Raw genomic sequence first — 16,121 nt, forward strand, 5'->3', positions numbered from 1 at the left:
TCTTCCGTGCACGTATTTGAATTTTACAATTTAATTTGGAACAGGCACAACGTCTCAGAACGTCTCACATTATGTGGCGACGACACCCCCTTTACCGCAAAGCCCCCCATCAAGCAGCGTCATTATCATCAGCCCCTTCCCCACACATCAGCCCCTTCCCCCGAAAGCATGCAGCTCCACACAAGGAACATCAACTCTTCCTATGAAAGCTCCCCCAATAAGCAGCACCATACAAGTAGCAGCAGCCCCTTTCCTAGGAAAGCCCCCTAATAACCAGCCCCATACAGCAGCCCCCTGTAGTTTCATCATCTATGCTTCATCAGCAGCCCCTTCCCTGTGCAATCCCCCAACATGCAGCACCCATGTAGTAACATCACCCATGCTTCTTTGCCCCCAAAAATACATCCTCAGAGCACTCATACACACGTGATCAAAATTGTTGGTACCTCTCATTTAATGAAAGAAAAACCCACAATGGTCACAGAAATGACTTGAATCTGACAAAAGTAATAATAAATTAAAAATCTATGAAAATGAACAAGTGAGAGTCAGACACTGCTTTTCAACCCTGCTTCCACAAAATTTAAAAAAAAAATTAAACTCATGAAATAGGCCAGGACAGAAATGATGGTACCCCTGAAAATAATGTGACAAAAGGGAAATGTTTAATCAAGTTGTGTCCACTAATTAGCATCACAGGTGTCTACAATCTTGTAATCAGCCAGTGGGCCTGTATAAAGGGGCTACAGATACTCACTGTGCTGTTTGGTGACATGGTGTGTACCACACTCAATATGGACCAGAGGAAGCAAAGGAAAGAGTTGTCTCAGGAGATTAGAAAGAAAATGATAGACAAGCATGTTAAAGGTAAAGGTTATAAGACCATCTCCAAGCAGCTTGATGTTCCTGTGACTACAGTTGCACATATTATTCAGAAATTTAAGATCCATGGGACTGTAGCCAACCTCCCTGGAAGTGGCCGCAGGAAGAAAATTGATTACAAATCAAATATGCAAATTGCCTCTTCAGAGAAAAAGAGGACTTGTACTCTATAGTGCCACCTATTGGAAGTAGCAATCCTACAAGTCACAATCAACCTTTTAACGAGTCGTGCAATATGATAAAAGCCAAATCAGAATCTTAATTTGCAGAGACAGATAATAAGAATGGTAACAAAAGTGCCAAGGATAACATCTAAAGAGATTAAAGGTGAACTTCAAGCTCAAGGAACATCAGTGTCAGATCGCACCATCCGTCGTTGTTTGACCCAAAGTGGACTTCATGGGAGATGACCAAGGAGAACACCATTGTTGAAAAAATATCATAAAAAAGCCAAACTGGAATTTGCCAAACTACATGTTGACAAGCCACAAAGCTTCTGGGAGAATGTCCTATAGACATATGAGACATATGTTCATAGACGGAAAAATGAAGCATATCAAGAAAAGAACACTGTCCCTACTGTGAAACATGGAGGAGGCTCTGTTATGTTCTGGGGCTGCTTGGCTGCATCTGGCACAGGGTGTCTTGAATCTGTGCAGGGTATAATGAAATCTCAAGACTATCAAGGGATTCTAGAGAGAAATGTGCTGCCCAGTGTCTGAAAGCTTAGTCTTAGTCGCAGGTCATGGGTCTTGCAACAGGATAATGACCCAAAACACACAGCTAAAAACACCCAAGAATGGCTAAGAGGAAAACATTGGACTATTCTTAAGTGGCCTCCTATGAGCCCTGACCTAAATCCTATTGAGCATCTTTGGAAGAGCTGAAACATGCCATCTGGAAAAGGCAACCTTCAAACACGAGACAACTGGAGCAGTTTGCTCATGAGGAGTGGGCCAAAATACCTGTCGAGAGGTGCAGAAGTCTCATTGACAGTTACAGGAATCGTAAAAAATAGAAAAAAGAGAGGGGTCGCTCACTGGTCTATTCGGGTGCTCTGAGGAAAAAAGTAATCTAAATTGCAAAAAGAACTTCGGCACTCCATACATTAATATATAAGAAATATTGTATCTAGACTGATGTCACTTTGAAAAATGAAGGTTTTTTTGCAAATAATTTGGCCAATTTATGTGTGCCCATCAACCACAACAAGGTCACCTTCGTATGATGGGTAACTACGCTACGCTACCACTGGATATGCCACTCTTGGACTGTAAGCCTGCATGGACCATATGTCTCTGCTTGGGCTTTAAACCTACAATGTATGGGCTGGTAGAGCTAGTTAAAACCACCTGTGAATGAATAGAAGGAATTAGTGTGAGGGACGCATGGTCAGAAAAAAGGCTGTCAAACTTCTAATAGTGTGAACACGTACCTGCTGCAATGTGCCAGGAGCGGGATCCCAAAAATGATTAACAGAAAAAAGAGAGGGGTCGCTCACTGGTCTATTTGGGTGCTCTGAAGAAAAAAGTAATCTAAATTGCAAAAAGAACTTCGGCACTCCATACATGAATATATAAGAAATATTGTATCTAGACTGATGTCACTTTGAAAAATGAAGGTTTTTTGCGCATAATTTGGCCAATTTATGTGTGCCCATCAACCACGACAAGGTCACCTTCGTATGATGGGTAACTACGCTACGCTACCACTGTCACATCACCAAAGTGACATCAGTCTAGATACAATATTTCTTATATATTCATGTATGGAGTGACGAAGTTCTTTTTGCCTCAAAAGGTTGTTCAACAAAAGTACCATAATTTCTGTCCAGGCCTATTTCATGAGTTTAATTTTTTTTTAAATTCTGTGGAAGCAGCGTTGAAAAGCAATGTCTGACTTTCATTTGCTCATTTTCATAGATTTTTAATTTATTATTACTTTTGACAGATTCTTATTTATGTGAGCATTGTGGATTTTTCTTTCATTAAACGAGGGGTACCAACAATTTTGACCACGAGTGTACCTAGTCCTGTGTGTAAAAAGTAAAACACCCACTTTCCATCTCCACAGCTCCTTCATGCAGCCCCTCAGTCCTCTCTCGTCTACACAACTTATCTCCTACTCAGCAACATGAGCATAACGCCCCCTCCTGTGACATCATGCCGGTAACCGGAGGAAACTGGAGCTCACAGCATAGCTGTGGGCTTCAAAAAGATGACGCCCAGTGGACAAGTAAGGCTGTTTGAATGCAGTAGATGCGGTCGGAGACTGACTGCAGAGTCCTTTGTACAGGGTCTTGCCATATTTGAGGTTTGTAACTCCAGCTACACACCAGAAAATGCAAATTGAAGCTCCTAGTTGTTGAATAAAATAATAATAATAATAATAACAACAATTAAAACAGTGAATTTAATTTTGTATTAAAAAATGATTAAATCATCAATAATTATTAACACAAAAATAAAAATCGCTGCACCTTCCCTTTAACAAATTTACCTGTACTTTTGGGAAGGTTCTGGCAGTTTCTTAATGACATATGCATCCTTTATAACAAAGTAAAATAGTCAAAGGAAGACCTATTAATTTAACTACCGTACTTAAATTACCTTCACAATCAGGTGGAACATTACTCCATTGTCCATTTGCTTGGCAATCTCGATAATTTGTTTTGCTTAATAAGCGATAACTGAAAAAAAATAAATAAATAAAAACACAGTACATGAACGTGTCAAAGTAACAGAATTTATTTTAGAAAACTAAAATTTTAGTTACAGTAAATGCTTTTAAAAGGGAGTTTCAACCTAAAAACAAAATATGTGCTTAAATCTGCTTACATTAGTACAGTATGTTACTAATATAGTTCAGGTCTTTAAAGTGCCCTGACCTTCAGCTGCGAGCCTTGGTCTCAGCTGCTCCTCTTCCAGTCTATGTCTAAGGCCTCATTCAGACATCTGTGTATCCAAGTATGGAACATGATGCATGGGCTGGCCATGGGTCTCCTAAACTTGACGGGAGACCCATAGCCAGACTGTACAATCACAGTGTGTTGGGACCGTGTTTCATGGATGTCTGAATTTGGCCTAATACAGTTGTTTTAACTCCATCATGTTGTAAGTATAGGAGTGTAAATACAGCATAAAACCTTTCTGCTACATGACATTGCCCAAAAAAAACCACGATCAAGTGAAAAAATAAATAAATAAGCAAGAGCTTACACAGCTCCATCAACGGAAATCTAAAAGTTACAGGAGACAGAAAATGGCTTCTACAAACCAAAATTATTTATACATTTTTGAACATTTTTCTGTACCCCAAAAGAAACAAATAAGCAAAAAAAAAACACTATACAAGTTAGGTATCACCATAATTATACTGACCTGGAAAATCATATCAGCAGGTAATCAGTTAATTTTTACCCCCCTCCCCCCCCCCCCAAAAAAAAAATGGTGAAATTGCACTTTTTTCTCTCACCATTTCGCAGCACTTAGAATTTAGTGCAGTATATTATATGGTAAATGAATGGTAACATTCAAAACTACTTAGCCAGCAAAAAAAAAAAAAGCCTTTAAACTACTGTGTGGACAGAAAAATATAAAAAAAAGTTCTGGAAACTGGGAAGAGAGGAAAAAGAAACAAAACAAAATTGGAAACAAAGTTGGCTGTGGCTTTGAGGGGTTAATGATTATATACATAATGATTATATGCAAGATACTGCATCTGGGTGTCTGCCTCCAATAGGAATAGGCACCTGAAAATGATAAAATGCACGCTCTGCCAGGACCATTATAGTCTATGGCCCCGGGAACCACAAACGTGCAGAAAAGCGCAATGTGAAAGCATCTTTAGTTACTTTCGGATGATAGCTTCCCTTTAAAATTAAAGATATGGGTGACCTTAAATCGCTTGTGAGCATACACATTGCAGGGGCCACTGTCTCGCACTTGTACAGGATGGACTCTATGCTGCTCAGTGACTGATCAGTTTGAGCTATCCCTGTTCGGCACGGCACACATCTCTGCCAGCTCAGAGCGCTCATGGACAGCTCCAGACGGTGATTTTGCTACTTAATTTGACACAGCAGCTCTTCCTCTACCAGTCTGCTCTGTCGACGTGATGCTGATTGAACCCAGTTCCCAGCAGTTGGGCAGCGGGGAGTTGGCAGTCGATCAGAATGATACTGGCAAAGACACCCCTTCAATAGAGGACTGAGGAAAAGAAGAAGCAGCTTTGTCGACGTAACATCAACAACAGCAGCAGAGAAACCGGCAGTTGTCCGTGACCCCTCTGAGACAGCAGAGATTGGCTCCGGGCAGAACAGGCAGGTAGTTAGCAGCTATCTGCCTGTACATTTTTAGGCCATAAGAACAAGACTCAAAAGTCCCAGATAACCCCTTTAAGAATGGACCGGCGACAGGACAGCAGAGCAGTTTGTTTGATTGCACCCAATTCTAAAACAAAACCCTGTTACAATCAAGGTAATTTCACATTTAATCTGAAAATTTACCCGGACAAATGCATAATCTGTGAAAATGGCTCTTTACCAACAGCTAGTGTATAGTGATCCAATTTATACTCACCCTTCATTACAATTATATGTCACTCTGGAACCAAAGAAGAACATATTTGACACCTCAAAATAGCCATTATGTATATCTTCTGGATGCCCACATTCTCTGACTGTCACCCAAGAAAAAAAAAATGGATTAAACCGCAGAAAAAGCAGCTGAACGAAAATGACTTCCATTGCATGATATACTTATGATTCTGTAATAAATAGTTCAAAACACAATGGTGGTTATTTAAATGTGTAGGCCTGAATAAATCATATGCCATCAGATAACTCATATGCTGCACACACATCCCTCACAAACTTCATGAATACTTTTGGTTTTCAAAACTTTTTTTTTTTTATTAAAACTAGATGTGATCAGCATACTCAATTCTCTCTATCTGGAGTGTACTAGTTTGGCTCAGATCACATTTCTTCCCCTTTCGGTGTTCGGTCCCTACTACTATTCTACATATCTGTGACATTCATTTATTGAGTAGCTGGACGCTGGATGGATGTTTGCAGATTTACAGGTGTGTGTAATGAAGTGTTGCCTAGTATTTATAAGAAAATCTTTCTTCATCTCGTCCATGGTCATAAACATAGAGCTCATGAACTAAGCCATAATTTGTCCATGTACATGTAGCCTATGTGTTTTTCTATTTATTTCCAATATCGAGGTCATGAAGAAACCAACATGCACTGTACCAAACATTCAGCTTCTATATTTCCATAAACAATCTAATTAGACTAAAAGGTTAAGGCTGATCGTTTACTTACGCGTGCAAAAATCACTTGGCGCTGACCATGATAAGTTGTCAAGGCAGGTGACTGAATAGTCTGAGCCGGGAACACGCCGGTAACCTGGTCTGCAATCATAGCTTATTTTTGTACCAGGAAGGAAGATATCTTTTGAAAGGTCCTTTTCTTTTGGCACTGCAAAATTAAGCCTGTCAGGAACACCACAGGCTCCTAATAGAAAAAAAAATATATATAAATTGATATATCAAATACTTATCAAAATAAAGTTTTGTAACTATACAAGCCTTAACCCCTTTCTCGACATTTTGCGCCTCTAGTAACCAGGCCAATTATCACGCTTTTGAGGTGTACAAATAAAGACTTGGTTACTAAATAATAAATTGTTATTAATCCTAATAACTATATCGTTTCTGAAAGTAGAAACCTGGCCCATTATCAAAATGCCGCTCAGCACTTAATACACGTGTCCAAATTCATGCAAGTCAAAACAGAAATATTACGTAAAAAATGCATAAAAAATTATATTAAATGGCTACAAGTGTGACCCACACAGAAAATAAGGTATACCATACCTCCTTAAAAGCGTTTCAGAAGAAAACTGCAGTCACTTTATTTGACTACAGACTGCCAAATATAATATATATATATTTTACGTAGGAAGGTCATGTGACTAAATGTATGCGATTTGCATACTTGTGGTATCCACTTCTCAATACTCTAGAGGAGGAGAGTGGGCGTGAGACACCTGGCACCCCGCCGATCAGCTGTTCTGGTCCCGGTGAGGAACTTTTCTACTTGTTTTAAGTCAGTTTTCTTGTGCAAAAACTTTGATGAAACAGAGTTTGTGTATATTATAAGCTCTCCACCCTCACTATAACAACCTGTTATCAGCCATCTGGCTATGTTGCTAATGAGTGTCCACAAACAGACTGACCTTTACAGCTGTGAGCAAAATCAAGAATATAGGTCAGAATATTTAAAATACCAAGCATGTAGATGGGCCTATTTCCAGTGGCTCAGTGGTTAGCACTGTTGCTTTGCAGCGCTGTGATCCTGGGTTCAAATTCCAGCAAGGACAGTATCTGCGAGGAGTTTGTATGTTCTCCACGTATTTGCATGGGTTTCCTGCCACACTCCAAAGACATACTGATCGGCAATTTATACTGAGCCCCAATGGAGACAATGATGATGTCTGTAAAGCGTTGTGGAATAAATGGAGCTATATAAGCAAGTAAAATAAATACAAATATATAATAGAAGAAAAAAAATTATTACAGTGGAGAAAACCCATGGCAGATGTGTGAGCTGCACAGGCTCACATGGACTTCCTTGGTTACTACTCAGTCTTTAGTGTTTTTCACTACAGTTATTTTATAAAAGCAATGACAATATCACAAAAATAAAACTCTAAGTGGGAGAACATAGTTTGGATAGGATTGCTAATTCCAGTGGAAAATTAATGAATTAAAATCAGTACCGTAATTTTTAATTTTCCCATCTTCAGTCATGCTGCTTAACAGTTTGCAGTGGGAAAGTCCATTATTACAATCTCTGCAGCTAAAATAGGCTACAGAACAAATAGCATTTGAGATATATATATTTTAATGCACCCACTTGCATTAAAGGGTTATTCCCATGTTACATAATGAATATATTAGATAGCATGAAAATAAGCAAGTTTGCAACTGATTTGCTTTTTCTGAGTTCTCATTCTGCAACAACGGCTTTTCTTTCACATGGTTTACAGGTCATTGCCAAGTACATACCTCCCAACTTCTGAAGAAGAGATAGATCAGTAGAGTATGCGGCACACTATGCACGCTGTGGCAAATTTTGGCCACACCCCAATCTAACTCCATTTACCATTACTTTCTCCCCTGGAGGAGTTGTCAGGGTGGCGCTGGCAGTGAGGGACATTCAGCAGACGCTCAAGATTGCAGGGCGTAGACCCAAATCCGGGACTCTCTGCCATATCCGGGACAATTGGGACCAGAGATGAGCGGATGGATTGACGGGTCTCTGGTCCAGAATGCAGGTCACTGGTACCGGGCAGCTGGACAAGAAGCCGCAAATCTCTAACCTTCTGGCGTCCTGCTCATCTCTGGTTCTGTGGATTTATTGTTTGTTCCTTTATTCACAGACGGAGCCACCAGAACTTTCTCATCTTTATGTAGATTCACTATATGACATCCGGCTTTTTTGTGTCCGTAAGGATGTGTTCACATGTTGCAGAAATACTGTGTTTTTTGTTTTCTGCAGATGTCTGTACCAAACTACACCATAGCAATCTTCACCCCCGTATTTGATGCGTTTTTGGTGCAGATGTGAAGACGCGTTTTTAATGTGCTACTTATACTACAGAAAAGCTTTGATTCTGCACTTAAAGCTGCAGTTTTTTACATGTGGTTTTTTAGGCTCCACATAGAAAACAAGAGAAAAAAAAACACCAAAACCGCACAGTTCAGCAGCGTCCTCGGGCGCACAGCAGGCGCCCTTTTTGGTTAAAGTAGTTTTTATTAAGGATTTTTTACATAAATGGGGTAAAGAAAAAGAGGGGGAGACGTTATAAAACACAGTAATATAGAAGCAAACAAGAACAAAATAAAAGCAGGTGAAATTTAAAGGAATGAAAGACATAGGCAAAATAAAGAGTAGAAAGGGTTAAGGATGAGAAAAGGGAAGGAAAATATGGTTTATTACAGAAAACTGGAAAAAAGGAAAGAAAAAAATTAAGGGGATAGAAGGAAAATGAAAAAGGTTGGTATGTACAGTATAGGTGAGGGAAAGGGGTTACGATACATATACAAGATACCTTATATATAAAACATTTAAGAGGTAGGAGGGGAAGAAAAGGAATGGGAAAGGCAAGGAAAGAAAAGGGAAAGGAAGAACGCCTGTAAAATCATGTGTTGAGACAAGCATATAGATAAATACTAACTTTTAAATATCGTAAATTACTGTTTGTTGAATTCTAATAGCGGGCGCCTTTTTTCATGAAATCACATCCACTTTGCTTGGACAGTTAAACACAGCAGATTTTTTTGTGCAAAAAAAGCAGCAGAAAAAACACAGCATTTACGCTACATGTGAACATGGGGTATGAATACTTTTACCAGTCACTTTATACGTGGTTTATGTGTGTAGAATTTTCGGTGAAAATAATAAGGTGTTTTAGAAGGCCCATCATAAAAAAAAATTTCAAGATTTTGACAAACCCTTTACATTACATTTAGCCATATGCTAAATCCAGTTTACTTACTAAATTCCGGGTACAGATCATTGTCCAATATAGGCAAAAAGGTAGTATATCCCTCTTCTTTGACCTCTGTCCATAACTTCAGAACAACCCTTTTAGGCCACGTGCACACATTGAGTATTTTACCTCAGTATATGTAAGCCAAATCAGGAGTGGAACAATCAGAGAAAAATTATAATAGAAACAAGTCACCACTTCTGCATTTATCACTCACTCCTGGTATTGGCTTACAAATACCCTTGTAAAATACTGACCAAATACTGAACGTAGCCTTAAAGGGATTATCTGGGACATTGCTCATTTTTTCCATTTTCCCCCATAAGGTTAAGAAGTTATGGGCCAACTACCTGCCTGTTCTGCCTGCCTCGATCTGTCCACTCTCAGAGAGGTCACAAGCTGCTCCAGCCAGAGATTCAACAATTTCATTTGACCCAAAGTCAACAGAGCAGCTTTTCCGCTTCTTGTCTGCTCTGTCGACATGGTGTCAAGGTCGACGTCATGCCGATTGAAAACCGGCTCCCAGTAGTTCATCTCCAAGCCTGCTGTCAATCAGCATGACGTCGGCAGTAGCTTCAAGAATAAAAAAACTGTCTTTTCTGCATCAGTGCAGGCTGTGGCTTAGAGCTTTAACTACTGCCTGCAGTGATAGAGGTTGAAGGTTTGAGTCCTGGGGAGGCCAACACAGGAGAAGAGAGTTGGTTATTTAATTTAAGTAATTGTAAGCAGAGCAGAGATGCCGTCACCGTCCCCCGAGGAGGAGGAGCATTGTTGAAGAGAAGATCCTGAGAGAAAACGTAGTACGAAGAGAAAAGCAAGTACTGAAAGTCCAGAACAAAGCCCTGACGTGCCGGTGTAATGGGACTGACCCCTCAAATTGGGACAGTCCTGCTGAATCCGGGACGGTTGGGAGCTATGCCAAAAGAGTTTTATTGGGCCAATATATAATATGGATCTATTTATCACATTTTAGTTGGCGTCTTTAATATAATTTTTGGAAAAACCCATTAGCCAAAGTTTCATATATCATGTAGAACAGAGACATGGAACCATTTTTCTGCATTCTACATTGGGGCTCAGCTGTATGTATCTCACATAGAAGACACAGAGACTGTCGTATACATCACATTGGAGAAACAGAGACTGCTGTATATTCATCATAGAAGACATGGAGCTATGCGATATAAATAACAGGAGACATGGGGCTACGCTATATACATCACAGGAGACATGGGGCTGCAGCATAGACATCAGGAGGAGATGCTGCCACTGTGGTGCCCAGGAATCTTCCCAGGGGCTGGAGAAAAGGTTGTCAAGGGCCGTTTACCTCGGGCCTGAGGTTCCCCACCCCTGCTGTAGAAGATAAATAGTAACCTTGAATAATGTGAATAAGTAAAAGCACACTCACTTGCACAGAACTCAGGGACTGAAGACCATGTGTTGTCATCATTGCAGGTAATGGTTTTTTCGTGGTCAGGAATGTCGTAGTACCCACTGTTCCGATCACACACATAGACAACAGTATCACCAGGGACTCCAGATGTCTCTGTAACTGGCTGAGTGTGTGGTATAACTGGAGGTGGCCCACAATCACCTAGAGGGGAAAAAAACACTTTAAATACCGACCCAAGAGGATAGAAATGATACAATTAAAGTAAGTTCACATGTGGCTTTTTATTTTTTTACAATACCAGCAAAGTGATTAAGATTTCTAAAGTCTCATTCACACACATTGAGAATTTTTTTTTTTTTTTAAATTCGCAACATGTGAATTTTTTCAGCCTTTCTGCAACTTTTTCACCCATTCAGTAAAAATGCTGCAACAACACAAGTAAAGATACAACAAAAATGTGCATATTGTAAGCAGAGTATTTCCTGCCACCACTCTTGTTTTTGGTGCAGAAAAAAAAAACAGCTGCAAAAACTGTGAACATACTCTTTAGGCTGTGTGCCCACTATGCGTTTTTTAAGCGTTTCCGCAGCGGCAATTGCGCTGCAGAAACGCTTAAAAAATGCTTGGTAGAAGGTCTGCCATGTTCCCCAATGATAATCCGCATGTGCTGTGCACATGCTGCGGAAATTTCCGCTGCGGATTATCATTACGGAAAAATCCGCAGCACTACCAATTATTTTGCGTAATCGCAGCGTTTTCGCCGCCATTGACTTGCATTGAATCGCATAATATCCGCATGACTACATGTGCACATACGGATATTAAGCGATTCAATGTGCGGATGGTACCCAGGTCTGGAGAAGAGAAGACTCTCCTCCACACCCAGGTACCATAGTACCTGTAAAAAAAAAAAAAAAGAATTAAAATAAAAAATAAATATTATACCTACCTTCTGATGGCCCTCTGTCTCCTTATCCGATGCGTCCGATCTCCACGGCAGCTCACGGTGATCTAAAAGGACCTGCCATGACGTCATTTAGTCATGTGACAGGTCACGCAACCGCTGACGTCGGCGGTCGCGTGACCCATCAAATGACTAAATGACGTCATGACAGGTCCTTTTAGATCATCGCGAGCTGCCGGGGAGATCGGACGCATCGGATAAGGAGACGGGGGGCCATCAGAAGCTAAGTCTAATATTTATTTTTATTTTTTTACCATTCCTTTACAGTCACACTATATAAATCCATGCCTGTTGCATGGATTTATATAGTGTGACCAAGTTGTCAAGAACTTTCCAAGTGATGCTAAAATCGCTTGGAAAGCGCTTGACAACCCGCATGCGGAAATGCATGTGAAAAACGCTTCACTTACGCTGGTCCCTGGCAGGAAAAACACATGTAAAATCTGCATGTACAATCAGCATGTACAATCCACATGCGTTTTTTCTGCCAGGGAGATGCAGAAACGCTCAGGAAAAATCCAGAGCATTTCTGCATTGTGGGCACTTAGCCTTAGAAAAGAAATACAGGGCTGGGCAATTTCCAAGGCACAGTATTGGAAGGCACCTGAAATGTAGAATGGCTACTTAGGCTGTCGTAGTGCATTTGTTAAAACCCCATTCACTAATATTGTACTGTAGTTTATATAGATTTTTATTAGGAATTTGGTAATAAACACTTGATCTGCGAAGCCACCCTTAGGCTATTTTCACGCATTGCGTTTTTTTCTGCAGGCAAAACCTGCTTTCTTGGCAGTAAAGACGCTGATTACATTTGCTGCGTTTTTCAGGATCCCAAAGCTCCGCTTTGCTTACACCACAGAAGCATGAACACAGGTCACCAATGCAAGACATATGTGAAATCATAAAAACATTTTTGCAAAAAAAAGGCAATCTGATCAAATTATTTAGTGTGAAAAAGATTTTTATGTCTGAAAAAATAGTGATAGTGACTAGTGATGAGCGAGTGTGTTCTGTTAACCTTTTCGGTGAGCACGCTCGGGTGCTCACCGAGTATTTGGGGCGTGCTCGTCATCTATGTTAGTGTCGCCGCAGCTACATGTGTCACGGCTGTTAGGCAATCCCTGCATGTGTCACAGGTGTCTAACAAACAAGCACTCTCTGCATGTGTCGCATGTGTCTAACAGCCATGACATATGCAGCTGCGTTGACATTAACATAGATGACTAGCACACCGCAAATTCTTGGCGAGCACCCTAGAGTGCTCGTCGAAAGGGTTAACAGAACACGCTCGCTCATCACTAATAGTGACCATTCTGAGCCAAAAAGTTCACTTGAGTTAATGAAAAAATACACAATGACAAATGTAACAGTGGGGGAAGTGAATTGGTCGAGAATAGTTTACCTAAGACATTGGCAGAGCATTGAATTTGTAGGACAATTTACTTTAATACTTTGCTCAGCCCTTGGGTTGATCAGGTATTGTTCAATCTCACACCTTGGTCAGCCAATGTTTACTTTTACACACATCACTAATTAAATTAAACTGTACTAATCCTAACTGACATTCTGAGGTGAGGAGACCAAGATATTATGGTTTAAAGTTGGGGAAAATCACAAAAATAAATGGGTTTCACATACTTCTGTACATGCTTTTTTTCACTAAAAAGCACAGCAAAATCTGATACTTGCATTTTTGCTGTGTTTTTGCACTTACGCATTACTTTCTATGGGTGAAAAAACGCTGAAAAAGTGACATGCTGCAGTTTTCAAAAACACGGCAGTTTTCCAATTCAGTCAGGAAAAAGACCAGTATGTGTGCAAGAGATTTCTGAAATAATAGCAAAAGCTATGAAATCTCATAGCTTTTGATGGTACTGTAAAACACAGGTTTTAATTTACATAAATTTGCATAAAAAAACACAGCAAAAGCGCAAACATAGCCTTAGGCTATGTTCACACATTTCGTTTTTTCAGTGTATTTTTTCTGCAGCAAAACCTGATCTCTTGGCAGGAAGGAAGCTGCATCAAAAACACAGGTTTTGGTGCGTTTTTCAGGATCTCAAAGTTCAGCTTTGCTTCCACCACAGGTCATCAATGCAAGACATACACACGTGGTCAAAATTTTTGGTACCCCTCGTTTAATGAAAGAAAAACCCACAACGGTCACAGAAATAACTTGAATCTGACAAAAGTAATAATAAATTAAAAAACTATGAAAATGAACAAATGAAAGTAAGACATTGCTTTTCAACGCTGCTTCCACAGAATTTTTAAAAAAATTAAAAACTCATGAAATAGGCCTGGACAGAAATTATGGTACCCCTGAAAATAGAATTAGATTTACCGGTAATTCGGTTTCTAATAACCCACCACGACAGCACACCAGAGAATGCAACCCTACCCTAATGGGGACAGGAAAAAAACTTGAAGAGGTTAAATAGCCCCTCCCACATTCTCCCTCCAGTGTTATTATATAGGACCACTAGAGTATGATGCTTTAAATTATATTTTCTCACCGATATGATAAGTAAGAAATAATAACAAAAGGGAGGGAATCACTCGTGCTGTTGAGGTGGGTTATTAGAAACCGAATTACCGGTAAGTCTAATTCTATTTTCTCTAATAACCTCCCACGACAGCACACCATAGGTATACCAAAGATATATCTAGGGAAGGACAATAGCCTGAAGGACCTTCCTTCCAAAGGCTAATTCTCTGATGGACATTAGGTCCAATCGATAGTGTTTGGAGAAGGTATGGACTGAGGACCAGGTAGCGGCTCTGCAAATTTGCTCGATGGAGGCGTTGGCTTTCTCAGCCCAGGATACAGATATCGCTCTTGTAGAGTGATCTTTGAGCTTCTCTGGAGGTGGAAGGTCTTGGATCTGATAACTTCAACTATTGCTTTTTTAATCCAGTTAGCGATTGTGGATTTAGCTGCCTTCTTCCCCTTATTCTGGCCTTGAGAGTGGACGAAAAGATTTTTAGCTCTTCTCCCTTCCTGTGTCTCCTGAATATAATGTTGGACTATTTTTCTGACGTCCAGAGTGTGGAACTCTTCTTCTTTCTCATTCGCTGGATTATCACAGAAAGATGGGAGAATTGTATCTTGAGATCTGTTGAAGTCCGATACCACTTTAGGTAGAAAAGACGAGTCCAGGCGAAAGATGAGACGATCTTCCAGGATCTTTAGGTAAGGTTCATTAACTGAGAGGGCTTGTAGCTCGCCTACCCTTCTAGCTGTGGTTATAGCTACCAGGAAGGCTGTTTTCCAGGCAAGTCTGTCTGGTCTTATGGTAGATAAGGGCTCAAAGGGAGGAAGAATTAATCCTTTAAAGGACAATGTTAAGGTCCCAGGGGGGGAACTAAGTTTGCGGGAGGCTGCCGTCATGAATATCTTCACCCACTGATGATCAGCTAGGCTCTGGTCAAAGTAGGAGCTTAGTGCTGCTACCTGGACTTTAAGGGTACTAGGTTTAAGACCCTTGTCTAGAACTTCCTGTAAGAAATCCAGTGTCTGGGCTACATTCACTCTATGAGGGTCGGCATGAGACGGTGAATACCATGATATAAAGGTCTTCCAGATCTTGTGATATATGGAGGTTGCTAGTGGCTTCCTGCTTTTTTGGAGGGTCTTAATAACTCTGTCCGAAAGACCCTTGGCTTTTAGTATCGCAAATTCAGTAGCCAGGCTGCTAGGTGTAGCCTCTCTGGACCTGGGTGAAAGATTGGTCCCTGGAGAAGAAGATCTCTGATGGGAGGAAGGTTAGGTGACCGTCTATGCTTAGGTTGGTCAGACTGCTGAACCAGCTTCTTTTTGGCCAAAGGGGAGCAACTAGGATTACTCTGGTACCTTCGGCTATTATTTTCTGCAGGGTCCTCGGCAGGATTGGTAGAAGTGGGAAGGCATATGCCAACTTGAATTTCCACCGGTAGTCGAATGCGTCTACCCCCAGGCACGGATCGCTTGAATCCAGGGAGAAGAACTTAGGTACCTTTGCATTTTGGTTTTCTTCAAAAAAATAGTCTACCTCTGGATAGCCCCATCTTTTGGCTAGAATCTGGAAGACTTCCAGAGTCAGGCTCCACTCTCCAGGGTGAATCTTTGTCCTGCTGAGGAAATAGGCCTGGACGTTGATCGAGCCCTTGATGTGAAGAGCATAAAGGGACAGAAGGTGTTCCTCGGCCCAGGAAAATATTCTCGTCGAGATTATAAGTCCTCGTTTCTTGTACTTCCTTGGTGACGAAGGTGGGCTACTGTGGTCATGTTGTCTGAGAAAATTTTTACGTGGGAATTTTGTATCAGGATTTCCAC

General features: G+C 40.6%; 1 protein-coding gene across 4 annotated transcripts in view; it reads right to left on the reverse strand.

Moving 5' to 3' along the window:
• LOC141223967 (C4b-binding protein alpha chain-like) overlaps positions 1 to 16,121 on the reverse strand; it is a 154,621-nt gene that overhangs the window by 88,002 nt on the left and 50,498 nt on the right. For all 4 annotated transcript variants that reach the window (XM_073666868.1, XM_073666866.1, XM_073666865.1 and 1 more), the window contains exons 3-6: positions 10,858 to 11,043; positions 6,215 to 6,406; positions 5,463 to 5,562; positions 3,492 to 3,571 (exon numbers count right to left, since the gene is read on the reverse strand). In XM_073666868.1, the coding sequence (XP_073522969.1) occupies positions 3,492 to 3,571; positions 5,463 to 5,562; positions 6,215 to 6,406; positions 10,858 to 11,043 (558 nt within the window). The remainder of the gene's footprint in view (positions 1 to 3,491; positions 3,572 to 5,462; positions 5,563 to 6,214; positions 6,407 to 10,857; positions 11,044 to 16,121) is intronic.

The sequence above is a fragment of the Phyllobates terribilis genome, unplaced genomic scaffold (assembly GCF_046119375.1).
Source record: "Phyllobates terribilis strain yellow unplaced genomic scaffold, ASM4611937v1 Scaffold_2__4_contigs__length_985480577, whole genome shotgun sequence".
NCBI classification, from domain to species: domain Eukaryota; kingdom Metazoa; phylum Chordata; class Amphibia; order Anura; family Dendrobatidae; genus Phyllobates; species Phyllobates terribilis.